The sequence below is a fragment of the Staurois parvus genome, unplaced genomic scaffold, assembly GCF_062004578.1.
Source record: "Staurois parvus isolate SC_StPar_1 unplaced genomic scaffold, SC_StPar_1.0 ptg001702l, whole genome shotgun sequence".
Lineage (NCBI taxonomy): Eukaryota > Metazoa > Chordata > Amphibia > Anura > Ranidae > Staurois > Staurois parvus.
In genome coordinates this window covers 57045-74174 of record NW_028319498.1, presented here as the reverse complement: position 1 = coordinate 74174, position 17130 = coordinate 57045, and the positions used below count along the sequence as shown (strand labels likewise).

Here is a 17130-nt window from a genome sequence, read left to right as displayed (position 1 = left end):
TTACTCAGGGACAGACAGAATTGTTACTGAGTGCCAGAGAATTGTTACTCAGGGACAGACAGAATTGTTACTGAGTGCCAGAGAATTGTTACTCGCACAGACACAAAATTGTTACTTGCACAGACACAGAATTGTTACTCGCACAGACACAGAATTGTTACTCAGGGCCACAGAATTCATACTCAGGGACAGACAGAATTGTTACTGAGTGCCAGAGAATTGTTACTCAGGGACAGACAGAATTGTTACTGAGTGCCAGAGAATTGTTACTCAGGGACAGACAGAATTGTTACTGAGTGCCAGAGAATTGTTACTCGCACAGACACAAAATTGTTACTTGCACAGACACAGAATTGTTACTCGCACAGACACAGAATTGTTACTGAGTGCCAGAGAATTGTTACTCAGGGACAGACAGAATTGTTACTGAGTGCCAGAGAATTGTTACTCAGGGACAGACAGAATTGTTACTGAGTGCCAGAGAATTGTTACTCAGGGACAGACAGAATTGTTACTGAGTGCCAGAGAATTGTTACTCGCACAGACACAAAATTGTTACTTGCACAGACACAGAATTGTTACTCGCACAGACACAGAATTGTTACTGAGTGCCAGAGAATTGTTACTCAGGGACAGACAGAATTGTTACTGAGTGCCAGAGAATTGTTACTCAGGGACAGACAGAATTGTTACTGAGTGCCAGAGAATTGTTACTCAGGGACAGACAGAATTGTTACTGAGTGCCAGAGAATTGTTACTCGCACAGACACAAAATTGTTACTTGCACAGACACAGAATTGTTACTCGCACAGACACAGAATTGATACTCAGGGCCACAGAATTCATACTCAGGGACAGACAGAATTGTTACTGAGTGCCAGAGAATTGTTACTCAGGGACAGACAGAATTGTTACTGAGTGCCAGAGAATTGTTACTCGCACAGACACAAAATTGTTACTTGCACAGACACAGAATTGTTACTCGCACAGACACAGAATTGTTACTCAGGGCCACAGAATTCATACTCAGGGACAGACAGAATTGTTACTGAGTGCCAGAGAATTGTTACTCAGGGACAGACAGAATTGTTACTGAGTGCCAGAGAATTGTTACTCAGGGACAGACAGAATTGTTACTGAGTGCCAGAGAATTGTTACTCGCACAGACACAAAATTGTTACTTGCACAGACACAGAATTGTTACTCGCACAGACACAGAATTGTTACTCAGGGCCACAGAATTCATACTCAGGGACAGACAGAATTGTTACTGAGTGCCAGAGAATTGTTACTCAGGGACACCTAATCGTTGAATTAAATAGTATGTCAGACAACATGCAGAGGAGTGGCAGAGGAGGCAATGTTTTAGGAGCGAGCAGACGTGGCAGCAGAGGAAGGGGTCGAGGCAGCAGTATTCGCAGCCAGAGGCCAGTGCTCCCGGTGTCATCCAGCGGTCGTGTCTCCACCGACAACCCTGCCGTCATTGATTGGTTGGCTCGGTCGTCTTCCTCTTCCCAGGTCACCTCTGACACCTACAGCCAACGGTCGGTGGGTACGTCAGACACAACCGTTAGTTGGCATGGCCCGGGACCAAGCCCACTGAAATCACGTGTCCTCTACCTGCCCCTGTCCTTTGCTGTTCCCTCACCAAGCGAAGTATCGCATGCTGTGGGCTCAGCCCCACTGTACAGTGAGGAAGAGCTAACAGAGGGCGGTCAGCAACGGGGGGAGACATCGGCCTTTTCAGCAGCCAAGCGAACAAGTACTGGCGAGGAGAGTGGCTCGGTAGCCGGTCTAGAGATAGGTCTGTCTCCTGACCCAGACGCAGCCGAGGGGGCTAGTAGTGAGGCGGAGACCCTACTTGATGATGAGGAGGTTGATCGCACTTGGCAGCCTCGTCGTCATCAGGCAATTTCTTCCGCATCATCAGGAGAAGAGGGTGGCAGCTTGGCAGCGAGCAAAACAGTCGGTGGGTTGCCCAGGAGACAGCAGCAGGGTCGCATCAGTGTCAGTGGAGCCAAACGTCCACGGAGTAGAGCACCAGCTCCACTGCAGCCTACCACCACGGCCAGTAGTGGTGCCGGTGCGCACGGAGGAAGTAGCAGTCAGCCAGTGAAGAGTAGCGGGGGCAAAGTTTCCTACTCGGTGGTGTGGCAATTTTTCCTCAAGCCGCCCGAGGAAGTAAACGTAGCCGTATGTCGACTATGTGGCCAGAAATGCAAGCGTGGCCAGGGGGCCCATGTTGGGACTACAGCGTTGCGTCAGCATATGCAGCGTCACCATTCGGTGGCCTGGGAAAACCGTGATAAACATACGGCGGTTCTGCCTGCCCCAGCCCCCGCTCCATCACCCGCTCCGTTACTTGCTCCGTCACCCGACGTCGTCAATCGCCCTCTATCAGCCAGTCAAGGCTCCAACACCTCTGCTGAGGGGAGTTGTCGCTCGTTGGCATCTTCCGCTCGTTCAGATGCTCCTTCTCCTGCTACTCCTCTTCTCGGATTCCGTCAACAGTCTTTCTTGGAATCCGTATCCAAGAGACAACAGTTTGCGAGCACGCACCCGACGGTGCAAAAGCTGAACGTCCTCCTGTCCAAGTTGCTGGTGCTGCAGTCCCTCCCTTTCCAACTGGTGGACTCAGCACCTTTCCGAGAAATGATGGCTTGTGCCGCGCCGCGGTGGAGAGTGCCAAGCCGTCATTTCTTTGCCCAAAAGGCAGTGCCAGCCCTGCATTCACATGTAGAAGAGATGGTGGGCCAGTCTTTGAGCATGTCGGTCTCTGCCAAAGTGCACGGCAGCGCCGACGTGTGGAGCTGTAACTACGGTCAGGGACAGTACATGTCATTTACGGCCCACTGGGTGAACGTGGTGCCGGCACAGCCGCACCAGCAACTTGGACAGGTCACGACGCTTTTGCCTCCACGTTTGCACGTCCTTGGTCCAGCAAGCATGTCCGCCTCTACCACCTCTTTTTCCGCCGTGTCCTCAGCCGCCACCCCCGTGCCAAGTCCCATTACCCGACCGGCATATCACATGTGCAGGGCGCAACGGTGTCACGCTGTGCTGCACCTGGTATGCCTTGGCGAACGTAGTCACACAGGGGAGGAACTGCTGAGTGTAATGAACAGAGAAATCGACAGATGGCTGTCTCCGCGCAAACTAAAAATCGGAACCATGTTGACTGACAACGGAAAGAACATGGTGTCTGCTCTGCGTCAAGGAAGGTTGTGCCATGCGCCATGCATGGCTCACGTGTTCAATCTGGTTGTCAAGCGGTTCCTAAAATCCACCATCCCACTGCAAGACATCCTTAAAATGTCACGTAAACTGTGCATGCATTTCAGCCATTCCTACACCGCAAAGAACACCCTCATTGAGCTGCAGCGGCAGAACGGAATTCCACAGCATCGCCTGATCTGCGACGTTGCAACAAGGTGGAATTCAACCCTACACATGTTAGACCGCCTTTACGAGCAGCGAAAGGCCATCACCGATTTCCTGATGTTACAAGCGGATAAAGGTACTCCCCTGTGTAACTTAGATGTCAGCCATTGGCAGCTCATGCGTGACACCTGCCGCTTGCTCAGGCCCTTTGAGGAGGCCACGCTATTCGTGAGTCGGCAGGACTATGGGATGAACGACGTCATTCCTCTGTTGCACGTCCTGGAACAAATGCTGTTAACAATGGCTGGTCAGGGTGCGGTAGACGTGGCGCACAGATCTCAACGCCACATGACCCCTGTGGGGGCAGGACAGGAAGAAGAGGAGGAGGTAGAGGAGGACATTTGTGCTCAGGAATTATTGAGTGAAATGGGTGGTTTTTCCACTCAGCGGACAGGAGTGGAGGAGCAGGAGCATCTGGTAGAGGAGGAGGAGGAGGAGACAGAGGACCCAGACGCACCGTGGCAGTATGCTGTGGAGATGGAGGCAGGGAGTCCCTCGCATTCCTTGGCACAAATGGCCCATAGCATGCTCGGTTGCTTGCGTAGCGACAGCCGAATAATAACCATCAGACAGAGGGATGACTTTTGGCTGTCCACCTTGTTGGACCCTCGCTACCGGTCCAAAATGGTGGCCTTTTTCACACCTGCTGAGAGGGAGGCCAAAATTACGTACTATAAAAACCACCTATGTAGTCAGTTGGTCTCTGCCTTTGTGCGCCAACGTCCATCCTCAGACACTGTGGGCCCTGTGCGCTCGCGTTCCGCTGGCATGGCAGCAGGGGAGGGGTGGGGTGGTAGGAGCAGTGGCAGCTCCACCAGCAGCGGCTGCCTCAGTCTGCAGTCGATGATGAGTAGCTTTCTTCACCAGCGCAGTGAGGAAACTACTAACCAGCCGCAGCAGCAGCAGCAGCATCAGGTGGACCTGGAGCAGGAGCTCAAACAACAGGCTTGGGCCTACTTGGACAGCACCCTGCCAACCGAGGTAGACAATCCCCTTGACTACTGGGCAACGAAACTTGACCTTTGGCCCCAACTAGCTGAATTTGCCCTTGAAAGGCTGTCATGCCCGGCCAGTAGCGTGGCATCGGAGCGCGTGTTTAGTGCGGCAGGAGGTATTGTAACTCCGCGGAGGACACGACTGTCCACCCAAAGTGTGGAGAGACTCACGTTTGTGAAAATGAATCAGGCGTGGATTAGTCTGGATTTCAAACCACCAGTTCCTGACACAACTGACTAAATCCGCCATGAATCATGCCTCAAACATGTGCCACTTTGAGGTCTCCTCACACACTGCTGGTGTGTTGAATTTTTTGACATAGGGTGCTGGCAGATTATGGGCCTCCTATAGCTGCTGCCAGGCCCCTAATCTGCCATAGGCCCCTATATACCGCTTCCTCATGCTGCTGCCAGGTCCAGAGTCTCTCATGGGTCCCTGTACGGCCTCCCATTGCTGCTGTCTCCATCGCCACACTCTGCCATGTGCCACTTTCAGGTCTCCTCACACACTGCTGGTGTGTAGAATTTTTTGACATAGGGTGCTGGCAGATTATGGGCCTCCCATAGCTGCTGCCAGGCCCCTAATCTGCCATGGGCCCCTATATACCGCCTCCTCATGCTGCTGCCAGGTCCACAGTGTCTCATGCCATGTGCCACTTTCAGGTCTCCTCACACTGCTGGTGTGTTGAATTTTTTGACATAGGGTGCAGGCAGATTACGGGCCTCACATAGCTGCTGCCAGGCCCCTAATCTGCCATGGGCCCCTATAAACCGCCTCCTCATGCTGCTGCCAAGTCTAGAGTCTCTCATGGGTCCCTGTACGGCCTCCCATTGCTGCTGTCTCCATCGCCACACTCTGCTGCCATGTGCCACTTTCAGGTCTCTTCACACTGCTGGTGTGTTAAATTTTTTGACATAGGGTGCAGGCAGATTACGGGCCTCACATAGCTGCTGCCAGGCCCCTAATCTGCCATGGGCCCCTATATACCGCCTCCTCATGCTGCTGCCAAGTCTAGAGTCTGTCATGGGTCCCTGTACGGCCTCCCATTGCTGCTGTCTCCATCGCCACACTCTGCCATGTGCCACTTTCAGGTCTCTTCACACTGCTGGTGTGTTTAATTTTTTGACATAGGGTGCAGGCAGATTACGGGCCTCACATAGCTGCTGCCAGGCCCCTAATCTGCCATGGGCCCCTATATACCGCCTCCTCATGCTGCTGCCAAGTCTAGAGTCTGTCATGGGTCCCTGTACGGCCTCCCATTGCTGCTGTCTCCATCGCCACACTCTGCTGCCATGTGCCACTTTCAGGTCTCTTCACACTGCTGGTGTGTTAAATTTTTTGACATAGGGTGCAGGCAGATTACGGGCCTCACATAGCTGCTGCCAGGCCCCTAATCTGCCATGGGCCCCTATATACCGCCTCCTCATGCTGCTGCCAAGTCCAGAGTCTCTCATGGGTCCCTGTACGGCCTCCCATTGCTGCTGTCTCCATCGCCACACTCTGCTGCCATGTGCCACTTTCAGGTCTCTTCACACTGCTGGTGTGTTAAATTTTTTGACATAGGGTGCTGGCAGATTACGGGCCTCCCATTGCTGCTGCCAGACATGTAATCTGCCATGGGCCCCCGTACCGACTCCTCATGCTGTGACGTTGCAACAAGGTGTAATTCAACCCTACATATGTTAGACCGCCTTTACGAACAGCTAAAGGCCATCACAGATTTCCTGATGTTAAAAGCGGATAAAGGTACTCCCTGTGTAACTTAGATGTCAGCCATTGTCAGCTCATGTGTGACACCTGCGCTTGCTCAGGCCCTTTGAGGAGGCCACGCTATTCGTGAGTCGGCAGGACTATGGGATGAATGAGGTCAAATCGGCCATGGGCCCCCGTACCGCCTGTTCACGCTGATGCTGGTCCCACAGTGTGACCTGGGTCCCTGTACGGCCTCCCATTGCTTCCACTCTGCCATGTGCCACTTTGAAATCTCCTCACACTCCTGCGGTTGTCCATTTTGTCATAGGTTGCTGGCAGATTACAGGCCTTCCATAGGTGCCACCAAGCCCCATATCGGCCATGGGCCCCCGTACCGCCTGGTCACGCTGCTGCTGGGCCCACAGTGTGACCTGGGTCCCTGTACCGCCTCCCATTGCTCCCACTCTGCCATGTGCCACTTTCAGGTCTCCTCACGCTCCTGCTGGTTTCCATTTTGTCATAGGTTGCTGTATGGCCTCCCATTGCTGCTGCCTCCACCGCCACACTGTGGCTCCAAACACTGGTTTTGGCCCCGTGACTGGCCAAAGGAGTGAAGTGTGCAGTGATTCTAAGATCGACGGCACTCATCTGCATGTCATACTGACAGACAGTATTATTTCTCTTCCCCAGCAGACTCCAAGGGCATTTAAATTAAAGGTACAGTGTTCTGCACTAATATTAAGTCTCTCTGAAGCCTAGAAACACCCTTTTTTAAGTTAAATTCACAGCGAATTTATTCGACTCGAATCGAATATTGTCCACGAATTCGCCGAATCAGTCGAATCGAATTTTTCATTTCTTCGCTCATCTCTAGCTACCACCCACTTATTGCATGAAGACAGGGATATTCTCCACATGACAAACTGGAAGATGGCATTTTACCATACATTTTGATTACTTGCAACCTTACCAAATGTACAAATTACCAAATGCTCTAATTCCATATGGCTGCCAAAGCACCACAACACAGACAAAATGGACATCTTTGACTTTCTTTGGTGCACTACAAACAGGAATGGTGCTAGATTATTTTGCGCCCAGTAGATCAGCAATTTTTTATATACTCAGACGAGCCCGTCTGGCACCAACAACCATGCTATGTCACTTAAATCCCCTTTCTTCCCCATTCTGATGCTCAGTTTGAACTTCAGCGTGTCGTTTTCACCATGTCTAGATACCTAAATGCATTGAGTTGATGACATGTGATTGGCTGATTAGTAATTTGTGTTCCTAAGCAATTGAACAGGTGTACCTCATAACGTGGTCGGTGTGCATGTATCTGTCTGTCATTATACTGTAAATAAGTGGGATAAGGAATATTAAAGGCAAATTTGTTTTTATTACATTTTAAACAGTTTAACAATACAAGACATGAGAAGTGCAAATAGACATACATAAGAAAGACCATAACACAAATGTGATGATGATCCATATGAATAGGTGAAAATGGTTTCATACAAAAAAAAAAAAAGAAAAATGGAAGGATCAATAACATAATAGCATGTATTACGGAGATATGAATAAATATAGTGTCGAGGAGGGCATCCCCGATGAGATGTAGGGAACAAGAATATGAATCCAAACAAAAACAAAACAAAACAAGAACAAAAAAAAAGGGGGGGGGAGAAAATAGAAGAAGAGTAAAAAGGAGGTCAGTTGGAGAGATATAGAAAGATGAGAAGAGAGGGAATCGGGAGACGAGGATGGCAAAAAGCTGTCCTCTTCTAGGATCCCATCAGGGTGACCCCACCAGCCGCACCTGGTATGAGCCGCAGGGCCACACCGGCGGACCCCCTGGAAAAATTGAATCGGGGGAGCAAGCACAATTTTGTCAGGGCCCGACAGGGGAGCACATCTCATGAAAAGTCGAAGAGGAGGAGAAATGGAGCCAGACCGACCACAGTAACTTATATTTATCGCAGGTATCATTGGCAAACACCAGCATTTCCTCCATACTCATGATATCATTGAGCACAGAAATCCACAGTGGAAGAGGTGGGGGGGTGGTCGTTTTCCAGAAGAGGGGTATCAATTGATGGGCCGCAGAGAGAAAAAAGCGCAATAGACTTTTCTTTTGCATTGCCAGTGAGCCCGGTAATATAGAGAGTAGAGAAATCTCTGGTGAAGGGGCCAAGGACTCACCATAGACCCTGTTATAAAAACCTGTCACCAGAATGGTTGTATTTGGTCACAATCCCACCAAATATGGAGCTGCGGGATAAGGAATATTAATTGTCCTTTTTAGGTATGCAGTGAACAATATTGGCCCTCCAGAGAAGCTAAGGTATTTGGTGACATCATGGTGACTTTTGTATCAGAAGACATTCATCGTAACGGGACTGTCCGAAACCTACTGGTGACAAATGTAAGTAGATTCAGTAGAACATTGCAGGATGCAGATATCATACGGCGTTCTCTTTTAATTTGTACACACCGTATAATGTATCTAATAAAATTCACTTTTCTAACTTAGCTTAAGAGCAATGAAAGTCGTCAGGTGCGACAATTCCAATACACTTTGTGGACTACCAGTTGGGACTTCATTGACCGAGATGTCCTCATGAAGTTTGTCAGCTCAGTTCAGCAGTACAGAAGAAAGAATTCTCCTAATTACCCCACCTTGGTGCACTGCAGGTAGGTATTCTTGATACAAAGGGTCAACCACAATGGCTGTATCTGGTATCCATGGGAAGGTGAATCACATGCTGGTTTCTTCCGTAGCAAAGGCATTTCTCCAGCTTCATGCTAGTACGATTCTTCTACAAAGCCAAATAATGGCCAAGAAAATGACACTTTTTATGGCCTTGCTATAAGAAGAGATGTGAATTGCTAGAGAATATCTCAATGGATCCATTGAAGGGTATAGAAAGCTGCCAAGTGGTTAAACCGGGTGTCGGCAACCCGCGGCTCCGGAGCCGCATGCGGCTCTTTTTCACCTTTCCTGCGGCTCCGGAGCACACTGCCCACCAGGTGACAGGCAATAGGGTCGGCAAGCCGCGGCTCTTTTAATGTAGATCTTCTGTGTGCCGGGCGCCCGCTGGCAAACATTGGCTGTCAGGATGTAGGCGGGGCAGCCCGGATGTAGGCGGGGCAGCGTGACGAACTCCTCTCCTCTCACAGTCCGCCCTGAAGACCAGAACGGCGCGGGAACCCAGCGAGAGGAACGCGCGGAGCAAAGGTAAGTGATTTCACACAATATGGGGAATGAATTACTATGGGGGATGAATTACTATAGGGGGGATGAATTACTATAGGGGGGATGAATTACTATAGGGGGGATGAATTACTACGGGGGATGAATTACTACAGGGGGGATGAATTACTACAGGGGGGATGAATTACTACAGGGGAGATGAATTACTATATGAGGGATGAATTACTATATGGGATGAATTACTATGGGGGATGAATTACTATGGGGGATGAATTACTATGGGGGATGAATTACTATAGGGGGGATGAATTACTATATGGGGGATGAATTACTATAGGGGGGATGAATTACTATAGGGGGGATGAATTACTATGGGGTATGAATTACTACGGGGGATGAATTACTATATGGGGGATGAATTACTATAGGGGGGATGAATTACTATAGGGGGGATGAATTACTATGGGGGATGAATTACTATATGGGGGATGAATTACTATGGGGGATGAATTACTATGGGGGATGAATTACTATATGGGGGATGAATTACTATATGGGGGATGTATTTTCAGTTTTAAAAATGTTTCTCTCAAAATAAATTTCAATCGTGGTTTTGGCGAGATTTGGCTCAGTCGAAAAAAAAGGTTGCCCACCACTGACCTAAGGCTATGATTGTGATTATGACTATACACTGTGGCCCTGATTAACCCTTTGCTTACTGGGCCCTTAAACCCCCTTCATGACCAGAGCGTTTTTTGCAATATATGCAGTGTCGGATTTGTTTTAAATGTTGCAATGGTTTTGCGGCTCCCAGTCTTTTTTTCCCTCTCGGAAACGGGTCCAAGTGGCTCTTTATGTCTTAAAGGTTGCAGACCCCTGGGTTAAACCCATGCCAGCCAACAAAACTCTTTAAAGCACGTTCCATTTTACATTCAGCCCAGCGATGGCTGCACAGTCCTTTTTTCAGTACAGGTTTTTTTTTTAAACTCTTCGCTGCCAGGGCCATTTTTGTGAGTTTTTTTGCACACATAAAAAAAAATCATTTTAGGCCTGAAGATTAGTTAAAAACCTCCAAACATACATGTTCTAAAAGCAGACATCCTGGAGAACAAAATGTTGGTAGTTCCAGTTGTTTATATAACATGATATTTGTGCAATAGTTTATCAAACTTAAAATTTTCAGCAAAAAAATGCGCTAAAGTTAATTTTAATGATATACAGTACTGTGCAAAAGTTATAGGCAGGTGTGAAAACATGCTGGAAAATAAGAATGATTTCAAAATATATATATTTTAATAGTTTTTTTTTTTTTTTAATCAATTTACAAAATGTAAAATGAGTGAACAGAAGAAAAATCAAAACCAAATTAATGGTTGGTGTGACTACCCTTTGGCTTCAAACCAGCATGAATTCAATTCATCAAGCTCTTTTGAAGAAGCACAAAGAAAGGGGCAATGTTGAGGACCGTAGGTGCAGTGGTCAGCCAAGGAATCTTAATGTAGCAGATGAAAGACACATCATGCTTCCCTTCAACAATGGAAGATGTCCAACAGTGCCATCAGCACAGAACTGGGAGAAACCAGCAGGACCCAGGTACACCCAACTACTGTTCGGAGAAGTTTGGCCAGAAGTGGTCTTCATGGAAGAATGGCAGCCAAAAAGTCATACCTCCAATGTGGAAACATGGCTAAGTAACTCAACTATGCTCAAAAACATAGGAACCGGGGTGCAGGAAAATGGCAGCAGGAGCTCTGGACTGCCCACATAGAAGAAAAATATATATGAAATATATTTAAAAAAAATATATATATTGAGGGGACATCAGGGGTCTTTTGGTCTTTTAAACACCTGATGTCTCAGCTGCCTTCCATTGAAGCTGCAGGGAAAGTGAAACTAGAAACTGGAAGTGACTTTATACACCTTGCTTCTGGGTTCTTTACAGCTAGGGGAGATCAGTAAACCGATGTTCGTTGGTCTCCCTTACCTGTACCCAGGGTGAGGGGCCCGCAGATGAAACTTTACGCTTGGTAACCCGCTGCACTAATATCATGCATCAAATAACATTGTAACCTTTTCCATTTTATTTTCCATGGTGTCTGCTTTCAGAAAATACGTCATGTTTTGGGGGTTCAGTCCTAAAATATCTTTTTAAACATGGGTGCAGAAAAATGCAAAAATTGGCAGTGAAAAGGTGGGGAAGCCCTACTGCAAGGGTTGTTTTTTTTCCACATTCTGGGAGTTCACCTTTAAGGCTCATTTTACACTGCTGAGACCCAAAAGAAATGCGACATGCTTGCAACTTTTGTCATTTAAAGGAGAAGTACAGCCAAAGCTCTTTTGGCTGTACTTCTCCTGTGGATCACGGGCGTGCAGTTCGTTCTGCACTCCTGTGACCCATTTTCAGTTGACAGTGGGCTGAAGCTGCTGTCGCCTGACATCACTCAGCCGGTCCAGGAAAAGATCCCAAATTCAAAAGTCAGGATCAGGGACAGACTGACCATTTGGGCCCTCGGGCACTGCCAAAGGGTCCGGGGTTAGTAGGGGGAGATGCCCCTGGTACATTTATAGGCTTTTTCATAGGGTTTTTTGGGTGTGGTTTGAGTGTGGGTGAGGACACAGGGGCCCCATGATCCCCTATTGCCCAGGGCCCCGTGAGTTGTCAGTCCGCCCCTGGTCAGGATCCACCCCAGAGTCTGAATCAGCAGTTGGCTCGGCCTCTGAGAGCCTGAACCTGAGCCGGCCGCTCCCTCCCCCTCCACACAGCCCAGTGCTCCAGTGAGCACATGGGGGGCAGCATAGCAGCGAACGGTAACTGACAGTCATCGCTCTCTGCTCACAGCGGCTGTGAGATCAGAGGACTTGTGATTGCTGAGTTCTCATCCACCTAGGTAGAGGGGCGTATTTATCACAAGGCAAACAAAGCATTTGAATAGGGTGGAATTTTTCAGGGGGCAGCACCGCCCCCGGAAGAAGGGATGGGCAGCACAGGGACCAGGTGGGATCCAAGAGAGGCTGTGGGCTGCTTGACAGTGTATGCAGAGCCCGACTCTTGTTCCCGGGGATGTCCGAAGCTGTGAAGGTGAGTGAAGTTCTCCCTCTCGCCGCGGCGGGGGGTGGCCAGTGTATGGGGGGTGGTGGTAGAGGAAGGCTTTCTTGCGTGGGGTTGGGGAGGGCTGGGGTGTTGTTGGTCATTGTCAGGCTCTCTTCATGGGGGAGGGAGGTGTTGGTCAGTGTCAGGGTCTCTCCGTGGGGGGGGAGACAATTTTTGTGTTGCCTAGGGCAGTGGTGTATTTAGGTTTTGTGCTGCCCTAGGCAACACAAAAATCATAGAGAGCCTGACATTGACCAACAGCACCCCTGCCCCCCACCCGAGAGAGCCTTCCACTACAACTGCCCTCCATACACCAGCCACCATCCCCCATGGTGAGAGAGAGAAAGACGCTCACCTTCACAGCTCCATACATCCCCGGGAACAGGAGTCGAGCTGTGCATACACCGACATGAAACTCGCAGCCTCTCTCGGAACCCACCAGATCCCACCAGATCCCCATGCCGCGTGTGTCTCTTCTTCCATCCCTTTACTTTTTTACTATTTATTTTCTATTTATACTTTTGCATGTATTTTTTCACAATGTACATATTGCGTTTTATCAGCTCTGGAGCCTGCAGGTCGGGAATCTTCATCGCTCTGGATTGGATTATAACCCAGCTGGAAGAGGAGAATGCTGTGGATGTGTATGGAATCGCTCATTGTCTGAATCAGCAACGACCATTATTGGTGCACACGGCGGTACGGTGATAGTTTTAAGATCACTTTAGATTTTTAGGAGTATGTGATTTGTCTACATTTGCCTCCTGTTCTCCTTCATAGCAGCAATCTCCATGATCAGATGTGGCCCTTTGCTTGTATTTATCCGGCCCTTAGGGCACTGTTTCTCCCCCTGATACAAGGCATTATTCCTCCTACTGACACCAACAATGGAGCACTACAGTTTTCATCCCAATGACACCGATGATGGAGCACTGTCCCCCCCACTGATACCAATGATGGGGCACTATTCCTCCCATTGATACAAATGATGGGGAACTACTCCCCCCACTGATACCAATGATGGGGAACTACTCCCCCCACTGATACCAATGATGGGGCACTATTCCTCCCACTGATACCAATGATGGGGCACTATTCCTCCCACTGACACCAATGATGGGACACTATTCCTCCCACTGACGCCCATGATGGGGCATTATTCCTCCCACTGATACCAATGATGAGGCACTATTCCTCCCACTGATACCAATGATGAGGCACTATTCCTCTCACTGATACCAATGATGGGGCACTATTCCTCCCACTGATACCAAGGATGGGGCACTATTCCTCCCACTGATACCAATGATGGGGCACTATTCCTCCCACTGATACCAATGATGGGGCACTATTCCTCCCACTGATACCAATGATGGGGCACTATTCCTCCCACTGACACCAATGATGGGGCACTATTCCTCCCACTGATACCAATGATGGGGCACTATTCCTCCCACTGATACCAAGGATGGGGCACTATTCCACCTACTGATACCAACGATGGGACACTTTTCCCCCCACTGAAACAAATGATGGGCACTATTCCTTCCACTGACACTAACAATGGGGCACTATTCCTTCCTCTGACCCCAATGATGGGGCACTATTCCTCCCACTGACAACAATGATGGGGCACTATTCCTCCCACTAATACCAATGATGGGGCACTATTCCTTCCTCTGACCCCAATGATGGGGCACTATTCCTTCCATTGACCCCAACGATGGGGAACTATTCCTTCCACTGTCACCAACGATGGGACAATATTCCTCCCTGTGAAACCATAGATGGGGCACGATTCCCCTTACTAATACCACAGATGGGGCACTATCCCTCCCACTGACACCAGTGATGGGATACTATTCCGTCTACTGACACCAACGATGGAGAACTATTCTTTCCACTGTCACCAATAATGTGTAGCTATCCCTTACACTAACACCACTCATATGAATACCTCCTACTGCTCACAAGCATTGTGTAATTATTTTACCCCCCCGCAGACCACCAAGTCTGAGGCATTTTCTAATCCCACTGGCCACAATCTCACACCCCCCCCCCCCCCCCCGCCCCTAAAGTCTGAAGAACTGGCACTTTGCTTAGGCAGTTTGGAGAACCCTGCTTTATAGCCTTGAAAAAAAGTCTGCTGCCCCCTGGAAAAGGCAAATTCTAGAGCATACAAATGTAGATTTTAATATATGAAGTGGGCCAATGGCTATCCAAATGGACTAACCCACATGGAAGAAAAATATATTTGAAATATATTTAAAAAATATTCTTCCCAAGTATATTACCACATATTTGAAATGCTACAATTTTGTCCATATTCAATATATTTCAAGTGAATGAGGCCACCCTGCAAGTGCCTTGCAACCTTGCGCAGTACAGCAAACAAGGGGTTAACCACTTCCCGTCCGGTCCATGTATATAAACGGCCAGATCAGAGCAGTGCAGAAGCGGGTGGCCATTTATAAACATCCTCCCTGCTCCCCACCTGTGCGAGATCCCCTGGAGCGTGCAGCACTGCGATTGGTGCCCGCCGTGTCTGGTGCCCTCTGCGTGAGGTCCTGACCATGTGATCACTGATTGGCCAATCAGTGATCACATGAACAGTAGTAAGCAAGATGTCACTTCTGACATCATTGCTTACTATGTGTAAAATCGGGGAATGATCACAGAGGTCACATGGTACAGGGCCATTCACAACTGCCTTGTACCATGTGACAAGCTGTGACAAATCACAGCTCTCACAGTATTTCTCAATGGCTGCAAGAATGCAGCCAGAGAGAAGGAGAAATGATTGCGCTTACAGCCTTTATGGATGTAAAAGCAGTGTAAATTAAAAAAAAAAAAAATCTTCATCACCCCCCACAAGTAGTAGTGTCACTATGGTGACACTGTACTGCTAAGGTGACAGCATGTAAAAAAAAACAAATAAAAATATAAAAAACTAAAATAAAAATGTTAAAAAAAATTTAGAAAAATTTTTGGTTGTAAACTAATTTGGGTTATTTTTTTTTTACTAAAAAAAAAAGCTGAATACATTTTGGCGCTGTCACACTTTTAATGACAATTGCGCGGTCATACAACACTGTACCCATATGAATTTGTTTAGCATTTTTTGAGACAGATAAAACTTTTTCTTGGTGGTATTTATTCACCACTGGGATTTTTATATTTTTTGCTATATAAATGAAAAAGTCCATATACAATTTTTGCATATAAATAATCTTTCTTCATAAATCTTGGACAAAATGTATTCAGCTATCTTTTTAGTAAAAAAATAAAATAACCCAAATTAGTTTATAACCAAAAATGATAATTTAAAAAAAAAAAATTTACATTTTTATTTTATTTTGGTATATTATTATTTATGTTTTTTTCTGTTTTTTTTTTTTTAACATACTGTCACCCTAGCAGTACAGTGTCACCACAGTGACACTGTACTACTTGTGGGGGTTGATGAAGATTTTTTTATTTTTTTACACTGATTGCTTTTACACCCATAAAGGCTGTAAAAGCAATCGATTCTCCTTCTCTTAGATTGTAAGCTCCAAGGATCAGGGCCCTCCTAACCCTCTTGTATTGAACTGTATTGTTGCTGTATTGTCTCCCATTATATTGTAAAGCGCTGAGCAAACTGTTGGCGCCAGGGGCGGACTGACAACTCATGGGGCCCCCGGGCAATAGGGGATCATGGGCTCCTGTGTCCTTGCCCAAACTCAAAAAAGCCTATGAAAAAGGTACCAGGGGCATCTCATGGGGCCCCCTACTGACCCCAGGCCCTCGGGCAGTTTCCAAATGGTCAGTCCCCCCTGGTTGGCGCTATATAAATCCTGTATAATAATAATTCTCTGACTGCATTCCTGCAGCCATTGAGAAATGCTGTGAGAGCTGTGATTGGTCACAGCTTGTCACATGGTACAAGGCTATTGTGAATGGCCTTGTACCATGTGATGTCTGTGATCATTCACAGATTTCACACGTAGTAAGCAATGATGTCAGAAGTGACATCTTGCTTACTACTACTCATATGATCACTGATTGGCCAATCCGGAGGACACAGCGGGGACCGCAATGCTTTGCCGCGTGCTCCCAGGGAGAGCGCACAGGCTGAAAATGCGGGCGCCGTTTATGAACGGCAACCCGCTGCTGCACTGCTCCCGTCCGGCCGTTCATGTACATGGGCAGGGAGGGAAGTGGTTAAGGTTGCCTTCCCCTGGGCTAGTTGTCTGTCTGGGGTTCAGCCTTCTCTGGAGAGGACTTGTAATAGGCTGCAAATATGTCTTGTGTGCAAAGGTTCATTATATAACTTTTCCTGTTTTAGGATCATTACATGTTCTTGTACCAGTGCACTCTGGAATTAGTCATACGCCGAACAGAAGAGATAAGTGGTTTCTACGAATACTCTGAGCAAATAAAAGAAGCGTCCGTGTAAAAGAAAATACGTTCCTCGCTCCCTAGGGACAGAAAAGGATGTATAAAGTGTCTACGAAGAGATTCTGAGCTTTTAAAGGGGGACTTTCTTAATGAGATTCTATTGACTGTATTGTGTGAGATGTATTCTGATCTGCTCCTTTTCAGACTTTGTATATAATATATTACCTCAAGGTGTAAGCAATTCTATTGTAACCAGTTTGTGCATATGAAAAGTAAATACAACTAATAAAATACAATAAAACCTTTCAAATAACAA

General features: G+C 47.7%; 1 protein-coding gene across 1 annotated transcript in view; it reads left to right on the top strand.

The window, feature by feature from the left end:
* Positions 1 to 17130, top strand: part of LOC149434698 (uncharacterized) — a 226566-nt gene extending 209436 nt beyond the window's left edge. Inside the window, exons 88-91 of the mRNA XM_089663502.1 lie at positions 8435 to 8554; positions 8663 to 8823; positions 12998 to 13133; positions 16762 to 17130. Coding sequence (XP_089519628.1) covers positions 8435 to 8554; positions 8663 to 8823; positions 12998 to 13133; positions 16762 to 16872 — 528 coding nt within the window. The 3' untranslated portion in view covers positions 16873 to 17130. The remainder of the gene's footprint in view (positions 1 to 8434; positions 8555 to 8662; positions 8824 to 12997; positions 13134 to 16761) is intronic.